Source organism: Protopterus annectens, chromosome 6.part0 (assembly GCF_019279795.1).
Source record: "Protopterus annectens isolate FY-2018-M chromosome 6.part0, PAN1.0, whole genome shotgun sequence".
Classification (NCBI taxonomy): domain Eukaryota; kingdom Metazoa; phylum Chordata; order Ceratodontiformes; family Protopteridae; genus Protopterus; species Protopterus annectens.
Window position 1 is genome coordinate 1088484524 of NC_056737.1, and position 26882 is coordinate 1088511405.

Below are 26882 nucleotides of genomic sequence, written 5' to 3' on the forward strand. Positions count from 1 at the left end.
AAAAAGAGATGATCCATCAAATGAAGCACTGACGAATGAAGACTTAAATGGCTCCGCAAAATCACACAGATGTATCCAAGTGTGTCTCCTAATGTCAACGCCTCAACTTGCTGCTCTAGTGGGCCCATCGGCTTCATGTGCAATGAGCCTCATGGGTGAGTTGGACACAGACTCCAGAGTAGCTAGCTGGTAAGCAACTCCTGCAGGGGTATTGGATACCTCTTTAACTAGATCCCTTTGAAATCTGTTAAAATATGCCAAGTAATTCAAAGACCGTAAGGCAAAGGTCGATGAAGCGTAAACCCACTTTCCAAATCTATTATTGTATTGAATAAAAGGAGAGGGCAGATATCAAATAGAGACAAATAGGAATAGAGAAATATAAACTGAGTTAACTGACTTAACTCAAGAGCTCTGTTGAATGCATCCATCTCTGGAAGCGGCAAACGAGATTTCAGGTAACTGAGAGAGAGGCATTGTGGGAAGAACTTAAGCTCAAGAGTTTTTGGTCATCGCGAGCTGTACTAACGGCCGAGTCACTTCCAATATTCGGAACTGAACCCATCAGTCAAGGATAAATGAAGATTGACAACATCAGATACAATTATTAACGGACCTGTGTGATTTGACATGCATATCTGTTTTTGGATCTTTTTTTCTCAGTGTCTGTCAATCATAACACCCACTAGATCAACTGGCCTACTCATTCCCCATCATCAGTGTGAGAACTGACTGGGACAAGCCATCATTCGGACAGCTGTGAGGGGCATTTTTTTTTCCTGTTTTGGTGCCCTGACCTAGCAAAGCACAAGAGAGGTGAGTGCAATGGGCTGACTGTGGAGGACATACTCTCGCTTTTATAAGGGGTACTGCCCCTCCAAACAGACTTGTCCCTCCTCCCAAAGTATAAGAAGTAATCTCTTCAGTTTCCACCAAGGAGTTCACAACACCCAGTATACCCTGCTGTGTGCAAGCACTCCTCCCTATCCTGCCATGACAGACGATCAGGTCATGCAGCCTCACTCCTCTTCCCTCCATGCCTGGCTCCTCCAGTGCTAGTTTTGATAAATGAATCCAGCTGCCTGCGTCACAGTCAAGGCTCTATGTCTCTGCACCAGAAAACCAATGTTGTAATCAACTTAAGTAAATCTAAGGGGATTAGTGTTTTATATGATTAAATTACGTTATATACAGAACAAAGTCCATCAGATCACTTTCATTACATTTGTTTTAGAAATGGTTATCAAACTACTTATGCTGTTAGCTTTTGCACATGCAAACAGTTTGGGTGAAAATTAAGAGAAAATCATTTTGCATTTAACAGCTCTAGTGCAGACTGATCAAGGTATTTGCAAAAATGGTCACTACACAGTGCAGATGTACACAGTTTACCTAGCTGGTCTGGAAATAATTTTCAAAATGTTACATGGTAGGACAGAATCCTGCAGATGAATGTCTGTCTTAATTTTACATTGTTATGAAAAAGGAAAACAAGTTTCCTAAAATGGATCATCTCAGATGACGCCATCAGTGCTGATGAAAAATATTTCCTTTATCACATCTGTAGACCCACTATAAACAATGGAAAGAATGCCATTTCAGCCATACTGAGGATGAAAAATAATTACAGAAAATAATGCCTTAGTGTAGTAGATGCCTGTGCAAATTACTCCAGAAACGTCTAGGCCTCATCTACACTTAGAGCAAACTCACTCACAGTACTACTGTGACATGACAGAAGTGATATAATTTACACAAATACACATATATCTGTGCTTCATATTAACTTACGTGAAATGTTGCTTTGACGTATGTATGTACAGAAGCTCCTGAACTATCCAGTACATCTGGAGTCATCAAAGGATTGGAAGAAAGTTGACTGCTGTCCTGCAGCCATTCACTGTATCTCAGGCTTGACATTTTAATTCTTTTATTTGGATCCACAGTAAGAAGTCCTGGCAGGAAAAAGCAGTAATATTCCTAGTGTATTATAAGTTTTAAGTAGATGAAGCGAACACATGCAATTAAAACTACTACATAAAAACAGTACATATTAAAGACTAATGAAATAAAGTATAATTTTTTCTGTTTGCTTGTAAAAAAAAAATTTAAATAACTACAAAATCTTTTTTCTACAAAATCTTTTTTCTGATTGTGAACATGGTGATTTCATTTTTATACATCTACAACATACAACATTTGACTGATAAGACATTTAAGTCAGAGAAACCATGGCTGTGTAAAAATACGGAAAATACATGCTTATTGCAGTTTCTGATTTTCTTACTTAGGTTTGCAGGTTTCACTGTTACACTAATGACCTACTGGCGTTCAAGAAGCCTGAGTTCCATAATCCCATGCTGATTTTTTCTACTTTCACTTTTTGTGTGTACACATGTATGTATACACTGTCAGCCCTGCATTAAGTGCTTGCTTTTACCACTTCATAGAATGTTGCAAAATTCAAAAGGCAAGCTCCTTAACAAACCAATGTTATTCTGTACCTAAATGAAAGATTTCCACTATTTAATTCTGCATTAATTCTATTACCGCTCTCTCTCTCTCTCTCTATGATTTTTAGACAGAATACTGGTCAGGCTGACAGGTCGAAAACCGTTTGGGATTGATATGACCAATCCCTTTGTTAGCTGGTAGCACTACATCCTGCTATCATAAGTCAATGAATTTGCCACAAGCAATAAGGACTTAACTAGGTTTGCCTTGATTCTGGGTATAAAGGTACATTGTCTGGTTCACTGAATACTGATTTTTTTTTTAAATTTCATTTGGAGTAGCAGCTTATCACATCTGTAGTTATATGATGGGGTGCATCTAGTCCTGCAAATGTGTTTGCTAATTGTGAAGTTTGCACAAATTTTTTTCTGCAAATATTTTTGCTATGTGCTTTGGCTGGCTGATCATTTCATTGTATACTGATAAAATATTATTTCACACATTTTCTTTTCGTTTTTCACAGATTCATATGTTCTTACTAACCATATGCCCAAGGAGACCACTGAGAAGCTCAGCCACATCACCTAAAATTGATAAGAGAATCACAAGCTCCTCCAGTCACTGTTTTAAAAGTTGTTATGGAAGTACTCTGCTTATTACATAACGGTGACCTATTCAGAAACAGAGACTATGTGGGCTAAGGTACTGATCATGACAGTTAGTATTGTTGGTGTGACAGTATAAGTTTAGGCCCTGAGAGTGGGTGACTGCTTTACCATTGGCTCGATTTCAGTAAGCTAACCAAAACTCACCCCCTCAGGAGGTTATGTGACACTGAGTTATGGGACAGTGCTTTTAATCTATCAAAGTAGCTAAAGGTACTGATTCCTGAGACCTTATATTGAGGAAATATTGCAATCTCGAACTGGTTTGAGTGCTTAGCAAAGTACATCCCAAAGCGAGCAACATATGCAATACTAGGCCTAATAAGGGAAGAATAAAGTGGTACTATGTCTTCTTTGGACCTCTTGGAGATACCATGAAAGATACTTTGCGAAAGGTAGGAGAAGCTTTTAACCACCACACAGACAAGGTGGTCAACAGTACCAAGTCTTTGACTGTATCTGATTATTTATAAGATAAGCAGAAGTAATGCAAAGTTACCAACAGAAACTATATCACACGTCTTAGAACTGAGGGCAAGTCCATGATGAACACACTAAGCATTTGCTTCATCTAGCCTTTGCTGGAGAATCTAAGTACCAGAATGGGATTTGAAAACTACCTTAAGTTTGCAATCTTCAGCAAACTTGTTTAGCTGAAGTCTATTATTACCAGAGTTCATACTGGTGAAGTATACATGAAAAAGGAGGGGTGCCCCTGCACAAAGCCCTGTGGGACACTGCTGGTGATGCTTTGTGTCTACAGCAATCAGCTCTGACCTTAATGGCATGGGTTCTGACAGCCAGCCAGTAACCTATCCTGTGAGCTAAGTATGGGTTAATGTTGAGTAGGGAGAGTTTATCAATAATTCCGGTATGAAGGATGGTCTCAAAAGCCTAGGTAGGCATAATGGACTGCATGCCCATCATTAACTTCCTCAGTAACCCTTTCAAAAAATTCAACAAGGCTGAGCAGGCACAAGCTAACTTTTATACAGCCAAACTGGTGCTAATCCAGGGATACAAGGTCACCTACACCATTTATTAATTCAGTTATGGTACATGTCACAGCCTTGCAAATATTAATGATACTACTTCTTCTTTCAGCTTTTCCCGGTTAGGGGTCGCCACAGCGGAACTCCGGTCCGCTAATGATTGGCAGTAGACTTTTACAGTGTCAAGGTGCCAGCTCGACACCTAACCTTCAACGAAGGCACGCCCTACGCATGCCTTTCGAATGCCACTCGACCGCGGGAAGGACATGCAGACTCCACACAGAAGGCGCTCCAGCCGAGAATCGATATTAATGATACTAACAGGCCTATATTTCTAAGGACAGTAGAGAGGCCACCACTAATCAAGGGCACCACAACAACTGTTCTTCAAACATTAAGGATGTAATCATTGGAGGGACATCAGTTGAAGAGTGGATGGAGATGTTTTGCAAAATGGGATTTAAGACTTCCAAGCGGACATCCAAGGAAACAGTCAGGATCCACAGAACTGTTATTTTTCATTTTGAAAAGTGCCAAATGAACTCTGTCCAAAGTGATTTCAGGATGGGAGGGGTAAGGAGGAATGGGGGAGGAAATGGAAGGGTGAAAGGGGTGAAGTTGGGACAGGATTATTTGTCTGCAAGAATATAAGCATTTCCTTGGGTCAGAAAAGGAGGTACCATTCAATACAGAATTGCTGGTTAAATCTAAGGTTCCTGATACACCTAAGGAAGAGATTACGCTTGTCTTTTAAATTAGATGCAACCCTAAATTCATAGTCTGCACTCAGTTCCTTAATGCTAAGTCTGAGAGACTCACTCACTCACCATTTTTAAATTCCTTTTACAGATGGCCAAGAGTTTTTTCTTTTTCTTACACAGTTTGTTGATGTGTTAGTGCAACCATGTGGGTTTAGTTTTAAACTTGCTAATATATTTACATCAGACTGATACATATGCCTCAATAAATGTATGAAAGAGAAAACTTGATTGAATGATTGATGAGGAACAAGCAGCAACCTTGTACACATTTTTATGGGGAGCTGTACCATGTGATTATCAGCAACAATAGTACATAGTAAGTAATTGGTTTTGTAGTAATTCTTGAATATTGAGAAACTCTTGGGGGTGGCTGATTAAGTCTTCAGGGAGAAGACATAATCAGCTGCCCCTAAAGATCTACTCAGCCACCCGTAATAAGGTCATCAGGGAGAAGTTCACAGCAAAATGGTCCAATCAAGCTAATCAGGGACTAATAATCAGGATGGTACACAATTGGGGGAACACTTGCGATGATAAGATCAAGATGAATAATGCCTCTGATGGACTAAGGGACAATTTGGTCAAGTGCACTGGCATTTACAAAGTTCTGAAATCTCTGGGCAAATCTACTGTTGGTAGTACATTTGCCAGTTTACGTGTGGATAGCTGAAGTCACATATAAGAATGGTATTTGTCTGGATAGTTAACTTTTCTAACTAAGCTATTCTTCATGCCCTGAAGGGTTCATAAACGGCATTATATAATTGGCTGTAATATGATAAATAACTTTAAAAAGTGTAACTAGGACTTCAAACAGTTCCAGATTTGCATCATGCAGAATACGGCAAAAGAATAGGGTTACAAATAAATATATATACTCCCCCCATTTGGCAGTGGATTTGAATGCATGCCAGGCATTATACCCTGGAATACAGGGAGTTCTGTCACTGTAACTGCATAAATGCTAAAGTCTTTTCCAGGGTAAATAAAGCCTCAAAATTGAGAGATTTTGCTGTCTAGGCTCCTGGCATTTACAGGTCATTAATACTGCATTCCTGTAAATTAGACCTCTGAGTAATGCAGCTTCCCTTACCTCAAACATACACTTACTATATTTCAAAACATTGTCCAAATATTAAAGTGAAGAGTCTACTGGCATTTCTCACTCCACATGGTAATTCATTCCAGAAGAAGGGTATAGACAGTGAAATAAAACAGTTTCTCCTGTTTTACTTATGACAGTTCTAAACAGTGAACTTCAAGCACCTTTTATTAGGATACTATTCTTCCAGATTTAACAAGTCCAGTCTCACTGAAGTACAGTTTTGTAAAACCTTACCATAATGGTAGATGTCCTTCTTTTCACTGTTGCAGTATTCATTACAACAGGGATACCCTGCAAAGGGCGGTCCGATGTCCGGCCAGTATGATAAAGCCTTTAAGTTACTTTAAGGTACACCATGCGTCACATGTATACTCCTCGCATAGAGTAGGGCATAAAGGTGACATCTGGACGTACCATCCTCAGAACTGAAAGCCTCGGTAAGAACACCAGTCCAAGGAGCAGAGAGGTAATCTGTGCATCCAGAAGAGAAACAGGATCAGGGGGAGGGAAGAGGGAATGAATACTACAGCAGTGAAGAGAAGGGCATCTACTGTTATGGTAAGATTTTACACAACTGTGCTATGTTCTTCCATTTCACTGCTGTAGTATTCATTACAACAGGGAGAGTGCCAAAGCTCAGGGAGGAGGAAGGACCAGCACAGCCTTCTAGGAAACCATGAAGGATGGCCCTACCAAAACCAGCTCTAGATCTGGAAATTCCATCCAACTTGTAGTGCTTGGTAAATCTATGCACAGAAGTCCAGGTAGCTGCCTCAAGAATAGAGTTAGTATCCAAACTCTTGAAAAAAGCATCAAAAGAAGCCAGATCTCTAGTAGAATGAGCCTTAATGGAAGAAGGAAGGCTCTTACCATGAAAGGAATAAAAATAAATGTAAATGTCTTTAGAAATCCAAGAAGAAACAGTTTGCTTGGACACAGCCAACCATAAAGACCTAGGATGAAAGGAAGCAAACAGCTGATCAGATTTACAAAAAGTCTTAGTCTTATCCAAGTGAAATCTGAGTTGTCTATGCACATCCTCTGCAGCACCTTCTCAATGGCAGATTGTGGAGAAGGAAAAAAAGTGGGCAAATGAAATTAAGGGACAACTCATTCACCACCCTGGGCATAAAAGGATTAGAATGAAGGGGCACCTTGTCCTTGTGAAATACCAAAAAAGGAGGGCAAGCCATATGGGGCTGAAGCTCAAACACCAGTCTGACAGAAGTATGGGCTAATGAAAGTACAGTCTTCCAAGAGCAATGTTGCAAGGAAGCTGAAGCTGCAGGCTCAAAAGTAGCCTGGGTCCATTTTTCTAAAACAAAATTAAGATCCCACGGAGGAGGAACAGGCTTCCTGGGAGGCCTAATATGAAGGATGCCTTTAAGGAATTGTTTATCTTCAAATCTAGAAGCTAAAGGTGGTGATAAAGGCAGACAAGCAGAGATGGCTGACAAGTGGGTCTTAACAGAAGAATAAGCCAACCCAGCACTAAGCAGTTCACAGAGATAAGAGAGAACCAAAGGAACATCCACAGAAAGTGGATCCAGCTTACGAGAAAGACACCAAATAGAAAACCTCTTCTATTTGGATGAATAGGATTACTAGCTTCCTGCAGGACCGTAAGCACATCCTCGGATAAAAGGCATCTATGTGGAATCAAAATCCTATCATCTACAATGTCAGTTGAAGAGTGGACAGGTGGGGATGGGCGAGGGATCCCTTTTCTTGTGTGAGTAGGTCCACCCCGTGAGGTAACTTGTTATGAATGCCCTTGGCTAAATGCAGACGAAGAGGGAACCAATGTCGTCTTGGCCAAAAGGGAGTCAGCAACAAGATTTTGGTAGCATCCTGTTGAATTTGGAAGATGACATTTGGAATGAGAGGAAGGAGGGGAGGGAAGGCATAAAGAAACACCCCCTTTCAAGAAAAAGAAAGGGCATCCATCTTCCAAACCAGAGAACCTGGGACTCTGGCACAGAACAGAGGAAGTTGTCTATTCAGTGGGGAGGCAAATAGCTCTATTTGAGGAGTACATCACTGGTGGATAATGCCCCGAATCACATCCCTATGAAGCATAAATTCTTGGGATTGAGTTATGGACCAGCTCAGCGAATCTGCCACATTGTTTTGACCTGAGGGAATGTAAACTGCCTAAAGAGTCACATGATACTGGATAGCAAGTTCCCACACTAGTAGTGCCAACCAGCAAAACAGATAAGACCTTCTCCCCCTGTTTGTTTATACTCCACATCACTGTGGTATTGTCTGTAAACACATTGAGAGGTCCTGGGGAGAAGAGAGGATGAAAAACCTGAACAGCCAGCAGAAGAGCACTCATCTCTTTGACATTGATGCGTTCTGTTGATGTGGCTACCAGACTCCCCGCACATTTAGGGAGCGAAATGCTGCTCCACATCCCACGTCTAAAGCATCTGTGAACAGCTCCTGAGAGGGAAGAGGTGGATGTAAAGGGTGCCCTGGACTGAGCATCAACTGCTCAATCTACCACAAAAGTTCCTTCTTGAGACACGGCAGAAGAGAAACTACAAATTTGAGTGGATGTTGAAGCCAAACTTACCTCAGAAACCACTGAAACTTTCTCATGTGGAATTTGTCCAGAGGGAGCATAAGAATGGTGTATGCCATGAACCTCGGGACTCCTAGAAATTCCCTGGCTGTTACTGAAGCCAGAGAAAGAAGGGATTAAAAAAAGGAAATGAGAGTTAGGTCCTTGGGAGAAGGTAGGGATGCCAGCATAGGCACAGTCTGGATCAGGCAACCCAGAAATACACGATCCTAAGGAGGAGTCAGAAAGGACATTTTTGAAATTTATAGTGAACCCCAGACTTTGCAGAGGGCAAATGGCAAAATGGAGAGTTTGCAATAAAGTTTCTGGAAATGATGCCTAAAACAGGAGGTCATCCAAATAGGGAAAGACTCGGATCCCCCTGAGCCTGCAAATATCAATCACAGGAGCGAGGCTTTTGGTGAAAACCCTTGAGGCAGTAAAAAGGCCAAAGGGCAAAGCAGAGACCTGAAAATACCAGGAAGCAACAGAGGAACGTAAAAACTTCCTGAAAAGGGGATGAATTGGGATACGAAGATAAGCATCCTTGAGGTCCAGAGACACCATACAAGCCTGAGGAAGCAAAAGAGGGAAAAAAGTCTGAAGCGACAACATTCAAAAAGAGGGAACCTTCAGAAATGTGTTTATATGAGAGAGATCTAGAATTGGTCTCCAAGTACCCTCTTTCCTGGGCACAAGGAACATTCTGGAGTAAACTTCCCTCCCTCTTTGGGAAACTGCAACTTCTTGAATAGTTCCCTGAGTTAAGAGATCCTGAAGCACTCCTGGAAATTAACAGCTGTTCCTGAGGGGGCTAAGAAATCACCATAAAAGGGGAAGACACTTCCAGACCATGAAATACCCTTGGAGGATAATGGACAGAGCCCAAGAGTCCTGCGTAATCTTCAACCAATCAGGAAGAGAAAGACAAAGAGAAACAGGAATGTGGCTGGGAAGAATAGGATAGTCAGATAGCACCTAGTTTATCAGGAAAAGGAGACTTCTGAGGCACAGAAACCTTAAGTAGCTTTAGCAGGAGCAGCCCACTTCCTACCTTTCTTACCCTTGTGGGGAGGGCGAGATTGCCTACGAACAAAGGCTGGCTTATTGGAGTAATTTCTCTGAAACTTAGATACAGCAGAAACAAAAACATATTTAAGTTCCTGTTAATCCCTGCCCTTATCCTGAAGAGACAAAGCAGCAGCAGCTTTGCCAAACAAGTGTTTGTTATCCAAAGGAGCATCCATCAACTTAGCCTCAAGATCATCAGGCAAAGGCTGAAGTCAAAGCCAAGAACATCTCCTCATCACAGACCCAAAAGCAGCATCCCTAAAGAAGCATCTGCGCCATCATAGCTACACTTAATGGAATGACGAGCCACTTAACAGGGAAAGAGCAGGAGTTTTCCCTTCAGAGTCTGGGAGATCAGAAATTACCTGAAAGACCTGGGAAAGAAAAGCCAGCATATGTACCTGGACAGGTTTACTATTAAAATGTTGAATGCATGTTTGGTGAACACGGAAAGATGAACATCAGTTGGCCGATTTCTGTGTTGCCGAATGTTATGGGAGTGAGAGTACATATCAGCGAATGCAACTGTGCATTCGTTGATATGTACTCGATGTTTTGTGCAGAGATCATGATACAGTGCGGATTGGGAAATGTATCCCTTTCCTCACTGTAGTGCAATCTCAGAGTTGGAATATATAGTTAGCAGGAATTGTGGGGAGAACGGCCCCCACACAGGGGCTTGCCCCCCTGCTAAAACGTGAATATCAGTGTGGAAGTTTAAATTACATTTGCATCTACACTGACGTCACACTCGATATTCAACAGATTCGGCATTTATGCCTAATTAATATGCAGGAAGTTGGAGTTTCTGTTCAATGTTTTGTAATTTTTTTTTTTTTTTTTTGTGAACATCAGTTTTTTGATAGTAAACCACCTGGTCATATGGGGTCTGACAACTGACAGCCCTAAAAGCTATGGTAGCAGAAGTATAAACCTTTTCACCTAACCTTTCCTTGGTTCTGCTATCTTTATCAGAAGGCAGTAACTTAGGAGAAGGTAGCAATTGAGATGGCTTCTCAGAAGCCATAGACACCACCGACAGGTCAGTAGAAGGGCACTTGTATAGAAATTTACAGTCCTCAGGCACCTTATAGAACCTATCAGGCTTCTTGGGGGCAGGAGCCATAGAAAAGGCATCCAACAAAGCAGCCAAAACAGGAGGAACAGCAGAAGGTCTGGGAGAATCCATCTGCAGGCGCTCATAATACCTTTTCTGTACCTCAGAAACCTGAGCACAATCCCATTTAAAAAATTCTATCATTCTAGAGATTGTGTCACCAAAAGAAATTTCCTCAAAAGGAGTGTCCAGACTAGCACAGTCCTCCTACACACACCCATCATCTGAAGGAGAGGAAATCTGAGAAGAGTAAGAAAGGGATTGCTCATCTGAATCTGCCTACTCTTCAGAGGAATCCTTTCCCTGGCTCTTTTAAGGGGAGTAGAGGACCAAGGGGGAGCTGGAACACAAACTCCCTGAGGTGGTTTTAAAGCCATCAAAGCATTTAACAACCCCTGATTGAAATTCTGCCATTCACTCTGTGGGTCCTTAGGTTCTGGAGAAATAGTTTAGTTTTCTGCTTTTTCTTTAAAGTGACGTCTGCCTTATAAAATTTAAAAGGTTCCAACCCAAGATGGCATTCAACAATTGTAGTTGGGATTACTTCTCTGACCAAAATTTGAGGAACACCCCTAGGCCCCTTGGAAATCAGCCGCAGTTCCCCCTGAATGTACAATGCGGATGTCTGCAAGGCCTCCAAGGACATGCTTAAAGTCGGATCCCTGGTGGCCTCCATAACGATCACAGCAGAAGAATCCAGTGATGGAGCTGGGTGATCCTCCGGGCTTTCACTCGCCTTGGGAGAGATGCCTAGTGGAGGCTGTACAGCAGAAGAATCCGGCCTACATTTCTTGGCCTTCTTCATGGACGGCTGCCCCTTGGAGGAGGAAGTTCCTTCCATTGTGTCTTTAGCTAAGAGCTTAAGACGTTGATTCTCCAGACACAAGGCTAAAGAAGAAAGCCTACTATGGAGGGTCTTGGGAACAAAGGCCTGACAGATTGAATAGGATGTATGGTCGTGGGAAGCACAGAGACAAAACAAGCACTGTTCATGATGGTCTTTATGGGGAATCTTTCTCCCCCACTGGCATTTACCCTTCTTGGACGACATAAAACCTCACAATCAAAAAAAAAAATAAAAGGAAAAGATAAGAAACAATAACCCCAATGAGATACTTATCTGTAGTGACTTGGTGAACCAGCAACAGAATGGGTGTTCAGCCCAATGATCAACAGGTGGTTTTCAGACTGGCAGCAAAGAAGTTCTGAAGATGGTATGTCTGGACAGGTTCCCTATTAGAAGACCGAAGACCCATTCTTTCGAATGCGTCTTGGTCGAACTCAAAAGCCTAAAATGGCAAAATATCGAAGTGGCTTTTAAGCGAATTCTTTCCCTGGGAAAGAATTTGCTTGGCCGCTTCGTTACTTTGCTGTTTTTGACACTGTAGTACGGTCTCGGAGTTGGTATAGTTAATAGGGGTGTGTGGGGGTCGCAGTCCCCCACTTAATGTAATCTTTAAAGTGTTTTATTTATTTTTTTGTTGGAACAGCAATTTTTTTCCATAGGGAAAAAAATCGCTATTCTGACAGTTCAAAATTGTAAGCTTTCGCTTACATAGGGTCGATTAATCACTGTTCGCTTTTTTAAGCATTTGGTGATCTAATATAGACCCGTCTGGACATCACCTTTATGGCTTACACCATGCGAGAAGCATACATGTAATGTACGGCGTACCTTAAAGCAACCTAAAGGCTTTGGTATACTGGCTGGACATAGGTCCGCACTTGGCAAGGAATCCCTGTTGTAATGAATACTACAACAGTGAAATGGAAGGACATTTATGTATTGCCTTATACGCTAGACAGTTTGCCTCTCAGACTTCTATATAAGATGCATTCAGCAATGTTACTTTGATATTATCCGGACTGGAATTTACTATGATGTGATGTCAATCAGGCGAACTCTGCCTTTAAAAAACACTATAGGGACAGCATCTGTTTTAGACAGTATGCTAGGTGAAATGTACAGGACACCACTTGCATGTGTGTTGGGAGAGGGAGGGGTCTGACGATTTTATCCCATGCAAACACATAGTGAATTCCCCTAAATTAATACCAGTTTACTAACAAACTACTGAAGCCAATTACTTACTTTTCAAATGTAAGTATTATTCTTTGCAAAGGTAAAATGATTCTCAATACCAGGGGCTTGCCTTTTTCGAAGACAGGAGAACAGAGCTTGATGGTCTCTATCTCCAACAAGGTTTAGATGTATTGCTTTCAAACACTCAGATCACACCTGGGTTCAAAGTTAGATACTGAAGATGTAATTAGAAAAGTAGTTTCTCCATTTTTATTAACCTAGACTTCTTAAAGACTAGGATATGCTCCTCAGATTACATCCACCACAGCTGCTGAGGATGAGTATTAAAACAGGAAGTGTAGGATCAAATGCAAAAATAGGGATGTGTAATGTACTCACTAAACCGTTTCCACAGCATCAAGGCAAGGCAACCTTCAGCCTTGGAATGTGCATACTATAAGCCTGCAACTCACTAAGAGGAGGTGGAAAGGATAGTCAGGAAAGGAATCAGGCACTTACACAAAACCACAGGTCCAGAAAAGAATTAGTAAAAGTTTTGAACTTGACAGTACTAGTCAGCAAAAGTCACAACAAGAGAAGATGCCTGACTCAGAAAAACATACTGACCAGCATGGTGGTTAAACCATACCACACCCAAGCATCTTATCTCAACATGTTCAGAAGGAAGTTAAGGCAATACAATAACATAACAGCCTTAATACAGTAACATAAAAGCCTCTCACTTAAGGTCATACACAAGGTGTTGCAGAGTAAAGAGGGCAAGGTAGTATGTTAATTTATCATATCAAATATCCCAAATTTAAAGCGCATGAATAATGTAACAATGCACTCCAGGATATGACAAGGGCATGGAAATAATTCCATTATCTGCTAATTATGTACTTCACACAATTGTGTGATGACACGTCATCCCTATTAATGCTGCGGACAGCACACTAACAGTGCTAGGTTACAATGCCTTCCACACATTTAGGCCAGATACTTTACAGGCAGGGACTAAAGGTGGAGGGTGTCTCTATTTACATCAAAGATAAATATACTTCAAGGCTGGTCAAACAGGACAATGCACTTGAGCTGCTCCATGTTCAAATCACCATAGGTAAAATGGCAAAATCCAATACCACTTCCTTGCAAGCTACAGGTCCCCCTTATGACCTAGGAAACCCATACCATGAATTGAAACTTATTAGAAAGACTAACCATCCAACCCAATACCATATTCATAGGTTCATAGGTAGATACTAGGCTATCTGCCCTAGGGCATTTATAAGCCTAGCCAGAGTGTATTTGGCTCCTGCCTCACTATTAGATTAGCCTACTGTGCCTCTGTAAAGTAGGTCACAGACGGTACCCTTTAAGATTAGTTTACTGTGCCTCTGTCTAGCAGGGACACAGAAGAGATCCCAGGGGTGAATTTGCGATTTCCCATCCACGCGTCCAAATTTCGCTTGAAGAGGGTCAGCGAGGGGCTATGTCTAATATGAATTGGGATTCTATTCCAGAGTGAGGGGAGCCTCTGGGAAATGAATCTGTCCCTCCAGCATGTCCTATTTATTTTTGTGCTGAGGGTTAAGTCCCTGGAGTGTGTAGCTCTAAGGGACTTGGATTTTTTGAGGTGGAGCATGTCCATTAATTCTGGGTTTGACATGGCTTTGTACGTCAGGCATAGATCGCCTCTGAGTAGGCGGTAAGCAACTGAGTAGAGCTGGAGTTTCTTTAGTCGAGCTGCATAGGACATCTGTTTGTAGCCCATGATCCTCTTGGTGAGGTACTTTTGGGGTCTCTCCAGTTGCTGCAGGTGTCGGGTAAGGTACATCCCAAAAGGGGCATCGTATTCAATTATGGGCCTGATGAGTGATGAGTAGAGAGGCACAATGACCTCTCTTGATCTAGATGCGAACCCTTTCGTGATAAGGTGGGCTATATAGAAGGTCTTTCTAACTACTTTGGCAACGTGATTATCAAAGGAGAGATTACTATCTAAGTTGGTCCCCAAATCTCTAATTACTTCTTCCGTACTTAATGGATTACCACCTATGTGGTAATTTGTGGGCACCTTGTTTTTCCCAAAGGGGATGACTATGCACTTTTTAGCATTTAGCTTGAAACAGTGGCTCTGGCACCAAGCATCCATCTCTGTGAGACCCTTTTGGAGGATGCTTGTGTCAGCTGGAGATTTGATTATGGCCCCCAGTTTGCAGTCATCTGTGAACTTTGTCAGCCATAATCCCCTCGTGTTAGCCTGAACCTCAGAGAAATATATACAGAACAAGAGAGGTCCCAGAACTGAGCCCTGTGGGACGCCACTTGTAACTGGTTTGGATTCGGACATGGCACCTGCAATTCTGACCATGTGGGTTCTATCCCTGAGCCAGTTTGCAACCCATCTTGTGATATAGGGGTTGATATTTAAGCTGGTAAGCTTATTTATGATGCCCGAGTGGGGTATTGTGTCGAAGGCTTTTGCAAGGTCCAGGTAGGCTGTGTGGACTACCTTGCCCTCATCTATGGCTTTGGTAACTGTTTCAAAGAAATCAACTAGGTTTAAGAGGCAAGATCTGCCCTTAGCAAAGCCGAATTGGGTAGGGTCCAGTGTCTGGAGGCTCCCAATGTCTTTGTTTATGAGTTCCATGATAATACACTCCATAGCTTTACAAACCAGACTAGTCAGGCTTATGGGGGGATAGTTCCCGGGGTCCGTTGTGGCACCACCTTTGTGGAGTGGGACCACTGTAGCTGTACGCCATTCTTTGGGTACATATCCTGTAGTAAGGCTAAGTTTGAACAGTGACTTAATGTGAGGGTTCAGTTCTTCTTGGAGCTCGTGTAAGACACAGCCTGGGACACCGTCCGGTCCCATAGATGCTGTGTTTTTTGCTTTGGAGAGGGCAGCTTTCACCTGTGCATCTGTGATGTCAGGGAGGTTACATTCAGTTGGGATAGGCATTTGCTCCTTTGGGGGGGAAGGGGGGGGGTTTGCGCTGAATCTGTCTGCCAGGATGTTGGCTATGTCTGTAGGTTCGGTATATTTTGTACCATTATGCAACAATTCAGAGCATATCTGGGAGTTTCCACCCATATTCCTGACATAACTAAAGAAGGCCTTGTGATTATCTTTAGTGTCTAGGGCAATTTTTCTTTCGAAACTGCCCTTTGATGATTTTATGAGGGATCTAAGTTTCTTGCTAATACTGAGCAGAGATGCCTTCCCTTTTTGGGATTTTGCTCTGTCATGTAGTAGCTTCCTCCTTCTGTTGTATAGCTTATTTATGACCAGGGTCCACCAGACAGGTCTCCTGTTTTTGGAGAAGTGAGTCTTGGTTTTATTTGGGATAGCACGATCCATGCATTCCTGCAGGTGCTCATAGAATGCATTTGTAAAGGATTCTGCGGAGTGGGCTGTATTATCCTCTGGCCCGGGGGCTTTGAAGGATTCCACCTCAGTCTTGAAAAGTGCAAAGTTGGCTTTTGAGAAATTCTTTACCATGATTTCCTTGGCTGGGGGTGGGGATGGGATATGGATGTCCAGGGAAATTTGTTTATGGTCTGATCTTACCAATGAGGGGTTTACCTTTGGTGTAGAGTCCCCATGTTGGTGATGACCAGGTCCAATATGTTGTTCCCTCTTGGGGGAGTGGTGACCAGTTGTTCCATCGCGTTAAGAGTTTATAACTTCAAGGAACCGTTGGGCGAGGGTGTTTGGCCTTGAGTAGTTTTCCCAGTCAATGTTTGGGTAGTTGAAGTCACCCAATAACATAGTGTTTGGAGAGACCTTCATATTCTCCAGTGTTCTCAGGAATGCTAAGTGGGGTTCCTGTAATAGGGAGAGTGTTCTGTAGCAGGCTACAAACTGAAAGGCAGTTTTGCCCGCTGTTAGTTGCACATGAATGGTTTCTGATGCTTCGTGCAGTGCCACTAACCTGGAGGTGTAGGTATCTTTGATGAATATAGATACTCCCCCTCCTTTTGTGCTTCGGTCTGAGTTTTGGGGCCGAAACACATGGTATGAGTTATAACCTGGTAGTGCTGGGGTGCTCTCAAGAGCCTCGAACCAGGTTTCTGTTACTGCACAGACATCGATCTTCTCCATACTGAGGAGAGCCTCGAGTACGTGCATCTTGAGGTTTAGACTTCTGGCATTGAGCAGCATTACCTTTAGTTTTTTTATCCTTGGGTTGTCTATGGAGGTGGGTTTGTTCTTTGAGCCTTGCCTAAAAAAGGCACTATGGGGGTGGCAAGAGCCTTGGCCAGTATACAAAAGCCTAAGGGTGACAGGTGCAAGCCGTCCCTAGCGAAGCAACGTGGCTTGTCGAGCATGTCATCCCAGGCTGACAGACACTGGATCCCCTTTGAATGACACCAATACTTTAGACAATTGTTGAAACTGATCATTTTGTCTTTATACTGTGGCATCATTTTTGCTGAGGGCAAGATGCTACTCAAGGTCAGGGTCATACCAGCCTGGGCTACATGGACAGAGAGCTCCTCTATGTCTCTTTTCATGTAGTCCAGGGAGGTACGTCTCAGGTCATTCACACCAGCATGGACAATGACGGAGTCATACTTGTACTTGCTTTGGAGTGACCTGAGTGCTTGTGCTATGTGGCGGATCCTGGCACCCGACAGGCAGCTTACAGTGACCTTCTCCTTGTTCAGTCTGGTGAGCAGGACGTCAGTGTGCTGGACCATAGAGTCCCCTATAACAAGTATATTTGGTGTGTTGTTTGGCCTTAAGGGCTGTGACTAAGGCAGAGATTCGTGGGTATTGTTGAGGGATGGCTGTTGCTTGGATATCTGCTTAGGAGGTCTTTGCTGTTTAGGCAGATTTTTATTTAGAGCCTCGGAGTATGTTTTTATGTGTTTATGTGTTGGGTATGCAGATGCAATAGGTCTATGTGAGACTGGATTTGTGGTGCGGGTGGTTACCTTTTCCTCCTGACTGACTGTGCCAGTCTTGGGCTGAGAGAGCTCTGCCTCCAGTTTGGCTGTGTAACTGCATCTCTCACATGTATTAGAGTTTGTTGGAAGGAGGAGAGGGTTGTCTGTGTACATAAGGAAATTGTAACATTGCCTCAAAATTCCCAGATTCACCAGCTGGACTGGAGAGTAACCCTGAAACTGACCCTTGGACATACCAGATTAGTACAGGGAACTGTTTTTTATGGATGGGTGACTTTAACTACCCCACTATTAACTAGGAGTCCTATACAACACTGAACGTACATGCAGAGATTCCTGAATTTTGTAAAGACAAACTCCCTGGACCAGATAGTCAATACACCAACTGAGGGTGCAACCATACTGGATCTGGTCCTCGCAAATATGACAGAGTGCTGCACACCCCCTACTGTAATGCCTACCCTGGTAAGGTCAGACTGCAAAATGGTCTCCTTTCAAATAAAAATAAAACCTGGACCCCCAGGTAAACCTGGAATATTCTGGAACTATTCTAAGGCTAACCTCCTGCTATTAAGTGAGAACCTGGCAAATTTTCAAGCCCCCATAAACCCTAAGAACACTGCTGCCTATGCAGAACTGTTCACAGAAACTCTATACGAGTATGTTAATAGCTGCATAGAAGGCACCCACTGGGACACCAAGAAAAAGTACAGAGCTAACTCAAAAAACAAGCCACCTTGGTGGAATCTAAAAAATGAACAAGTGCAGCACCCAGGAGGACAAAAGAGCTCGCATCAAGCTAAACAAACAACTCATATGACAAATAAAGTCTACCAAATTACAAATTTGAGGGAAGTTTGTCCTCTCCCAGACCAAGGACAACCACAGAACATTCTTTAGTTATGTCCGCAACCTCAATGGCAATACACAATTTTGTACAGCGTTCATTGTAATGGAGCCACCTATACTGATCCAGAAGACATAGCAGGCCCCCTGGCTCATAAATTCAGCTCCAACTTTACCCATCTCTCCTCCTCAACCTTCCCTAAGAAAATATATCAAATATAACTCCCCCTACTATCACTAGGGAACAGGTCCTTAATGATCTCTCTAAGACCAAGAACACTGCATCAATGGGCCCAGACAATATCCCAGGAAGCCTTCTAAATAGCATGAAACATGACCGATCAGGGCTGCTGGAATTACTATTTAACTGTAGCCTCCAAACAGGTTTCGTGCCTCATGAATGGAGAAAGGCAAAAGTAATCCCTCTGCACAAAGGTGGGCCAACTACAGACCCGTAAGTCTCTCTAGTCTTATATGTAAAGTCATGGAAAGAATTATCATGGAGATAATCAATACTGATACAGTAAACCTCCCAGACACTGAACCTAACCCAGTTTGGTTTCGTCAAGGGAAGACCATGCCTACTCAACCTGGCGGACTTCTTTGAGAAGGTCACCAAAGCAATGGATGAGGGCAAAATTATTCACATTGCCTACCCTGACCTGGCCAAGGCATCTGACGCCATACCCCACTCGGGCAATGATGACAAATTTAAGAGGTTAGGTACAAACCCAAATGTCACCTGATGGATAGCCAAGTGGCTCACAGATAGGACCCAGGAAGTTAGAATCGGGGAGTCCACCTCTACAAAGAGGCCAGTCACAAGTGGAGTCCCTCAAGGATCAGTCCTTGGACCGCTCCTTTTTAGCATTTACTTCTCAGAAGTCAAGGTGAATGTCAGTGGTCTCTGGCTGACTAAATTTGCAGAGAATTGCAAATTAGGAGCAGTCACTGAATCTCAGACTGACACAAATGTTCTCCAGGAGAGGCTGACACAGACAAACACCTTGCGTCAGAACTATGGAATAAAACTAAATGCCAAGAAATGCATAATAGTATCCTTTGGGAAGTCACCCATCCCTGGTAACTATCATATTGACAACACACCCTTTAGAGTTGACCCAGTAGTCAGGGACTTAGGGACACACATAGATAGTAATCTAGCCTTTGACCAGCATGTGTCTACAGGGGTGAGGAAATCATTCTATATTGCACAACTTATAAACAAAGGTATGGCATCTAAGTCCAAGGAAATCATTGTTCCACTGTATTTGGCATTCATCAGATCTATGGAGTTCAATGCCCCCTTTGGTATGTTCCTAACCAGGCATATCCAACAACTGGAACATCCACAGAGGTTCCTCACTAAAAAAATACAGGGCATAAGTAAACTGTCCTATGCACACCACCTCAAGGCCCTATCCCTCTATTCTGTCTCCTACAAGCTTTTGAGGGGAGTGCTATGCCTGGCACATAGGGCACTGTCAGACCCCACTCTGATGGACCTCCTGCATATCCACAAAACAAACAGCACCAGAATTACCCATTCTAAAGACTTAAACCTTGGCTATGATATAAACAGATCCTGCTGGAGAGACAGGTATGTATCCTAGAGATTACCGCATCTATGGAACAGGCTCCCCATCCATGTGAAGCAGAGTTCCTCTCTAACCCAATTCAAATGCAACTTGGACAATTGGATGGGAAACTGGAAATCCATCCTTGGTTTGGCACCTGTCTCTAATGATCTCTAAATCGTTCATCTCCCAAACCCCTGTTTATACTTATCAAGGATATCAGAACTTGTCAGAGATTTGGGATGCATGCCTAGGCTTAAAAAGGCCCTTATGTTCGTTAGCCTAGTAAACACCTATGAACTTATAATGCCCTAAACAGTTATACTTATTCCATGGGTAAAATGCAAACTATGAATATGAAAGGCCATCTGCAGGGCCATGTTGACATTCCCTAAATGAAAGATGTATGAAAGTGCTGCCTTGCTTCAAGAATGCAATATAACTTGCAAAGGATGGAAAAAAAGATTTGCCACCAACCAGAAAATTTGAAAAAAAAAATGTCACAGATGTAGCACAACCTCTGATGGAATTTCTTCTAACAGATTTTTTGCAAAGGGTTGTCCCATGAATCGTAAAAATAAAAGCTATCTAATATCAGATCATTTGGTTACCTATAGGAGAGTCTTATGTGCCAGAAGCAAAAAATAGTTTGTAAAGTTTTCTAAAAATTTTAGTTCTGGTGATGCAAGCAAAACCCTGTTTCATTGGATCTATGAAATGCAAAATAGGCTCACATGGATTATGAAGACAAGGCTAGAAGGAATGGAAAGTACAATTGTGCAACTTGCATTTGACCGGAACAGTAGATGTTTGAATTCCTCACTGCTGTAGTAATCTTTAGGCTATATGGGTTGTGCCTTGTCAAATACACAACTGGCCAGCTTTCAAAATCTCTGGCTTCCTTGCACACTTCCACTCTGACTGCTGACTGGCCAGCCCTGAAAAGGGAAAATCAGCAGTTAGGGTGGAAAATTTTCAGGACTTTCTTGCCCAAAAAGTAAAGTAGTACAAAAACTTCCTCATATAGGTCTGATAGTTAAGACTTCTGTATGCCAAAGTGGAAGGAGAAAAAAAAATCTTATACCAAATCTGTCCAATATATTTCTCCCTTGTCCACGGGGGAAGGGCTGGAAGACATAAAGCACCTGTTTCCTGCTGGTGAAAAGTAGAAATGGCTGCAGGGTCAGATCTAATGTGAGAAAATAAATGCTTGCTATTCAGAGAAACTTTAGAAAGCCTAACTGCTTTTTGAGAGACCGAAGGTTGAGAATCAAGTTTGTTCCAGACAGCATTAATAGGCAAATAATGAGTTATAGCCACTTCTAATATATCATATCATCTCTTCAGTTCAAAGGGGACATCCATTTGTTCCCATAAAAATGCCTCATTCATTCTGGTTACAGTCTAAGAAGAGACTCCAAATGAGGTTGTGACCACCAAGTTTCCTCTGAATCTGAGATATGGGCTTTAGAATCTGCAGGTGAAGAAGCTCTGTCCCTGTCTGTACCAGAAAGCTCTGACATGTCTTACACAAAATTATTTCTGCTGAACTGATTTACATGTAGTGTACTCAAGTTACTGGATTAACCTTAACAATTTATTGGCTAAGATAAGCAAAGCATCTTTTCAAATACATACCACATCTTCAAATGAACAATACATAACCTTTTGTTTTTTTCTTTACTGGTATCCCTGATGACTGACTTGGAAAAGGAATTTCTACCCCATCAAACTGTCTTCCCTTGGTTATGTGAAGCAGCATTTCCCTGTGTCTCTGTTGCTTAAGAAACAGTTCTCCCATGCCTGGCCAGATACTGGAACAGCCGAAGAGGATGTGGCTGATCTTCGGTTTGTGGTGGCTGAAAGGACTACACTAGAGGAAGCTGGAGAAGTAAGTGAATGATCTGAGGAATGACTGCTGACCACTACAGCTTAAACACTATGTTTTAAATCAATTAAAACAATATAATATGTCTAGTAACCTAAATGCAATTGACAGGAGAAGAAAAGGGACTTTCCTGCAGAGTCACTTTGTGAGAAAACTGTGAGGTCCCCAAAACATTCAGTCAATTCTAGATCTTAATCATTTCCCACCAGAACACAGTTAGAGGTACAATGCCTCCAGGAGGCTCCAAAACTAGAACACTGAGATTTAAAGGAAAGCAGACAATGCAATTTCTTAAGCTGACCACAACTAGGGATAAAGCTGTTAAAACACACAACGTAATTAAAGTTTAATTTGTTTACCTTAATTCATTACATAACAGTAGAAGCTTCAAGACCAAAAAGTGCATGGTGAAACTGAAAAACTTTTCATATTTACCATAATAATTTTTTGATAAGGCTGTCCTTTCCACACGTCAATCAAGCCTCTTTATCAAACCAAAGTTGCATGATTTCATGAAGACCAACTGTATAACTCGCAACAAATGAATGTGACAGACTATGAAGTAACGAACTGAAAAAATTCCAGGCTCTGACTACCATGGCTAAACACCACAAGTAAATTTATTGATGTAAAAAATAAAAAGGTTAGCGCTTTCATGGCAACAAAATACTGCTTCTTCAGACTATTTTAGAACCTAGTAAACCATCTTCTTATATAGAAATTTAAAAATATAAGAAGATGGTTTACATAAAGATGCATGCAAACACTTTTTGTGTGTGAAAAGTAAAGCTTGTTTCAGGCATTTAAAGTTGACCTTTAAAGTGGTGACTCTCTTAGGCCAAAGAAGAATACTGCTGGATAATCCACCTCACAATACCTTAAATCACAAAGTTGGCAAGAAAAAAATGTAATAAAGTTAGCATTTCAAAGGGGAAAAAAAAAACAAATTAAGCAGAATCAAAGTGGTGTGAAGTCAAGTCAGGCACACGAACAGTTTAATAATTTCAGCACTGTGCAAATTAGAACTAGAACTGAGACAGAAAAATAACCTGATCAACAATATTACTATGTCAGTGAATTATTAACATCAACATATTTAAATCTCTTAATGCCACAGGACTGGATGGAAAAAGCCTCTTGGCAAAGAAAATGCATACAAGTTATCTGGTGTTTGAATGGTAAAAAAAAAAAAAAAAAAAAAAAAAAAAGATTTTCAGTCTCCAAACTCTGCAGATTTGCACTCCGTCAAGGTAAGGTACCCACAGGAATAAATCTGAATGAAGGGTAATAATGCCAACCATCATATGTTGGACAGCGTTTGGTTGTATAGGTTCATAGGTAGGTACTAGGCTATCGGCTCTGGGGCCTATACAAGCCCAGCCAAAAAGGTACCCTGGCTTTTGCCACCCAAGAAAATTATTTTCCTGTGCCACTGTCCAGCAGAGCCACAGAGGTGATTCCCGGGGTGAATTTCCTATTTCCCATCCAATCATCAAGATTTTTCTTGAAGAGTGCTAATGAGGAGCTTTGTTTGATATAGATAGGTAGTTTATTCCAGATTATGGGAAGTCTCTGGGACAGGAATCTATCCCTCCGGCATGTTCTGTTTATTGTGGTGACAAGGTTTAGGTCCCTAGAGCGTGTAGCTCGGAGGGATTGGGGTTTCTTTAAGTGGAGCATGTCCAACAGCTTTGGGTTTGACATAGCTTTGCATGTTAGGCAGAGATCACCTCTGAGTAGGCGATATGCGACGGAGTAAAGCTGGAGTTTTTTGAGACGGTTTGGGTAGGGCATCTGTTTGAGGCCGGTAATCCTCTTTGTGAGGTATTTCTGCGGCCTTTCTAGTTGTTGTAGATGTCCTGTGAGGTACATACCAAAAGGGGCGTTGTACTCTATAATGGGTCTAATGAGTGATGAGGAGAGGGGAACAATGAACTCTTTTTTTCAGGATGAGAAGCCCTTTGTGATGAGGTGTGCCACGTAGAAGGATTTCCTGACTACTGTGGCGATGTGATTATCAAAGGAGAGACTACTGTCCACCTGTGTCCCAAGGTCTCTTATCACACTTTCGGTGTTAAGTATACTACTGCCTATGCTGTAGTTCATGGGTACAGAGTTTTTACCAAAAGGGATGACAATGCACTTTTTGGCATTGAGCTTGAGGCCATGGATTTGACACCAGGCATCTGTCTCAGTGAGGCCCTTTTGTAGGATGTCCACATCGTTAGGAGTTTCAATTATGGCTCCTAGTTTGCAGTCATCTGCGAACTTCGTTAGCCAAAGACCTTCTGTGTTAGCCTGTACTTCAGAGAAGTAGACACCAAACAGGAGAGGACCCAGGACTGAACCCTGTGGTACTCCACATGTCACTGGTCTGAAGTCGGATTTGGAGTCTGCTACTTTCACATTGTGGGTTCTGTCAGTGAGCCAGTTGGCAACCCATCTTGTGACATAGGGATTTATACCTAGTTTAGTGAGTTTATCTATAATTCCAGAGTGGGGGATGGTGTCAAAAGCCTTGGCAAGATCTAGATAGGCTGTGTGAACCACCTTACCCTTGTCTACGGCTTTGGTGACTGCTTCAAAGAAGTCTATCAGGTTTAGGAGACATGATCTGCCTTTTACAAACCCAAACTGGGTGGGATCCAGAGTTTGGAAATTACCGATGTCTTTGTTTATAAGTTCCATGATGATACGTTCCATGGCCTTGCAGACCAGGCTCATCAGGCTAATGGGGCGGTAGTTCCCGGGGTCCATGGTGGCTCCCCCCTTGTGGAGTGGGATAACAGTTGCTGTGCGCCATTCAGCAGTGACAAAGCCTGAGGTGAGGCTATGATTGAACATGGTGTTAGGTGGGGTGCCAGTTCGTTCTGTAGTTCATGTAGAACACAGCCTGGGATGTTGTCTGGTCCCATGGATGCTGTGTTCTTGGTTTTGGAGAGTGTGGTTTTTACCTGTGCAGCCGTGATTACAGAAACTTTGCATTCTTCCGGTATAGATACGGGCTCTTTAGGGGGTGAGAGGGGGGTAAGGTTAGCACTGAACCTATCTGCCAGGATGTTGGCAATATCAGTTGGGTCTGTATATTTAGTGCCATTGTGCTGTAACTCAGAGCAGATCTGCGTGTTGCCATTCAGATTCTTGACATAGCTATAGAATGCTTTGTGGTTGTCTTTAGAATCAGTGGCAATTTTGTTTTTGTAACTAGCTTTGGAGGATTTTATCAGGGATCGCAGCTTCTTACTGAGGCTGACCAGGGAGCTCCTCCACTCGTGGGATTTTACTCTCTTTTGCAAGAGTTTCTTCTTTCTGTTGTACAGTTTGTTTATGGCAGGGGACCACAAGATTGGCTTCCTTTTTTTGGAGGATAGCATCTTGGTTCTGTTTGGGATAGCACGATCCATGCACTCATGTAAGTGCTTATAAAGTGCAATTGTGTAGGATTCAGTAATCATAACTGTATTGTCCATCTGCATGGGTGTCATGAAGTTCACCACTTCTACCTTAAGAAGCATGAAGTTGGCCTTGGAGAAATTTTTTACCATGGTTTCCTTAATGGGGGGTGGATATCGAGGGTAATTAGCTTATGGTCGGATCGGACCAATGAGGCATTAACTTCAGGTGTGGAACACCGGTCACTCATATTGGTAATGACTAGATCTTGAATATTGTTGCCCCTGGTGGGGGTGTGGATAAGTTGATCCAGGGCACTGGAGTTTATGAATTCCAGAAAGCGTTGAGTGAAGGAGTTGGTACATGAGTAGTTTTCCCAGTTAATGGTAGGGTAGTTGAAATCGCCCATTATTAGGGTGTTTGGTAGAACCCTAATGTTTTCCAGTACATCAAGAAAAGAGGAGTGGGAATCCTGGGGCATGGTGGGTGATCTGTAACAAGCTACAACCTGGATTGCAGTCTTGCCCAGTGTTAGTTGCACTTGGATAACCTCGGCTGCATTATGCTGAGCAACTAGCCTGGAGGTGTGGATATCCTTAATGAATATGGACACACCTCCACCTTTGGTGTTCCGGTCCAGGTTACATGGCCGATAAGTGTGGTATGAGTTATAGCCTGGTAGTGCAGGGGTGCTCTATAGATCCTTGGACCAGGTCTCAGTCACTGCACAGATATCGATGTTCTCCATTTTAAGGAGTGCCTTGAGTGAGTGCATTTGGAGATTTAGACTTGTGGCATCGAGTAGCATCACCCTCAGTTTTTGCTTGCACTGTTCCTGTTACAGTGGTGAATTTGTCATTTGAACCTTGCCTAAAAAAGGCACTCTAGGGGTGGCAAGAACCTTATCCAGTATCCAGATTCCCAGGAGTGACAGGTGCAGGCCATCTCTGGCAAAGCATCGTGGTCTGTCGACCATGTCATCCCAGGCAGACAGATACTGGATCCCTTTAGCCAATTGTTGAAGTCAATCATTTTGTCCTTGTACTGCGGCATCATTCTGGGTGATGGCAGAATGCTACTCAGGGCTAGGGTCATACCTGCTTGGGCTACAAGATCGGAGAGCTCTTCCATGTCTCTTTTCATGTAGTCCAGGGAGTTGCATCTTAGGTCGTTCACACCAACATGGACAATGACAGAGTCATATTTGTACTTGTTGTGGAGTGACCTGTGGAGTGACCTGAGTGCGTGGGTTATGTGGCAGATCCTGGCACCCAACAGGCAGCTGACAGTAATCTTCTCCTTGTTTAGCCTGATGAGTGGGACATCAGTATGCCTGACTATAGAGTCACCTATGACTAGTGTGTTGGGTACGTTGTTTTGCTTTATTGGCTGTGGTTGAGTGGCACACGGAGTCTGCGGGCTATGTGTCATTTGGGTTGTGTTGGGCAGGGGGGGGGGGTTGCTTGCATTTCTGTTTTGGAGGTCTCTGTTGCTTGAGCAG

At 42.6% G+C, this 26882-nt stretch overlaps 1 protein-coding gene across 1 annotated transcript in view; it reads right to left on the reverse strand.

Annotated features, from left to right (window-relative positions):
• Positions 1–26882, reverse strand: part of RPS6KA5 (ribosomal protein S6 kinase A5) — a 1659077-nt gene that overhangs the window by 162962 nt on the left and 1469233 nt on the right. The window contains 1 exon segment of the mRNA XM_044073623.1: positions 1792–1955. Coding sequence (XP_043929558.1) covers positions 1792–1955 — 164 coding nt within the window.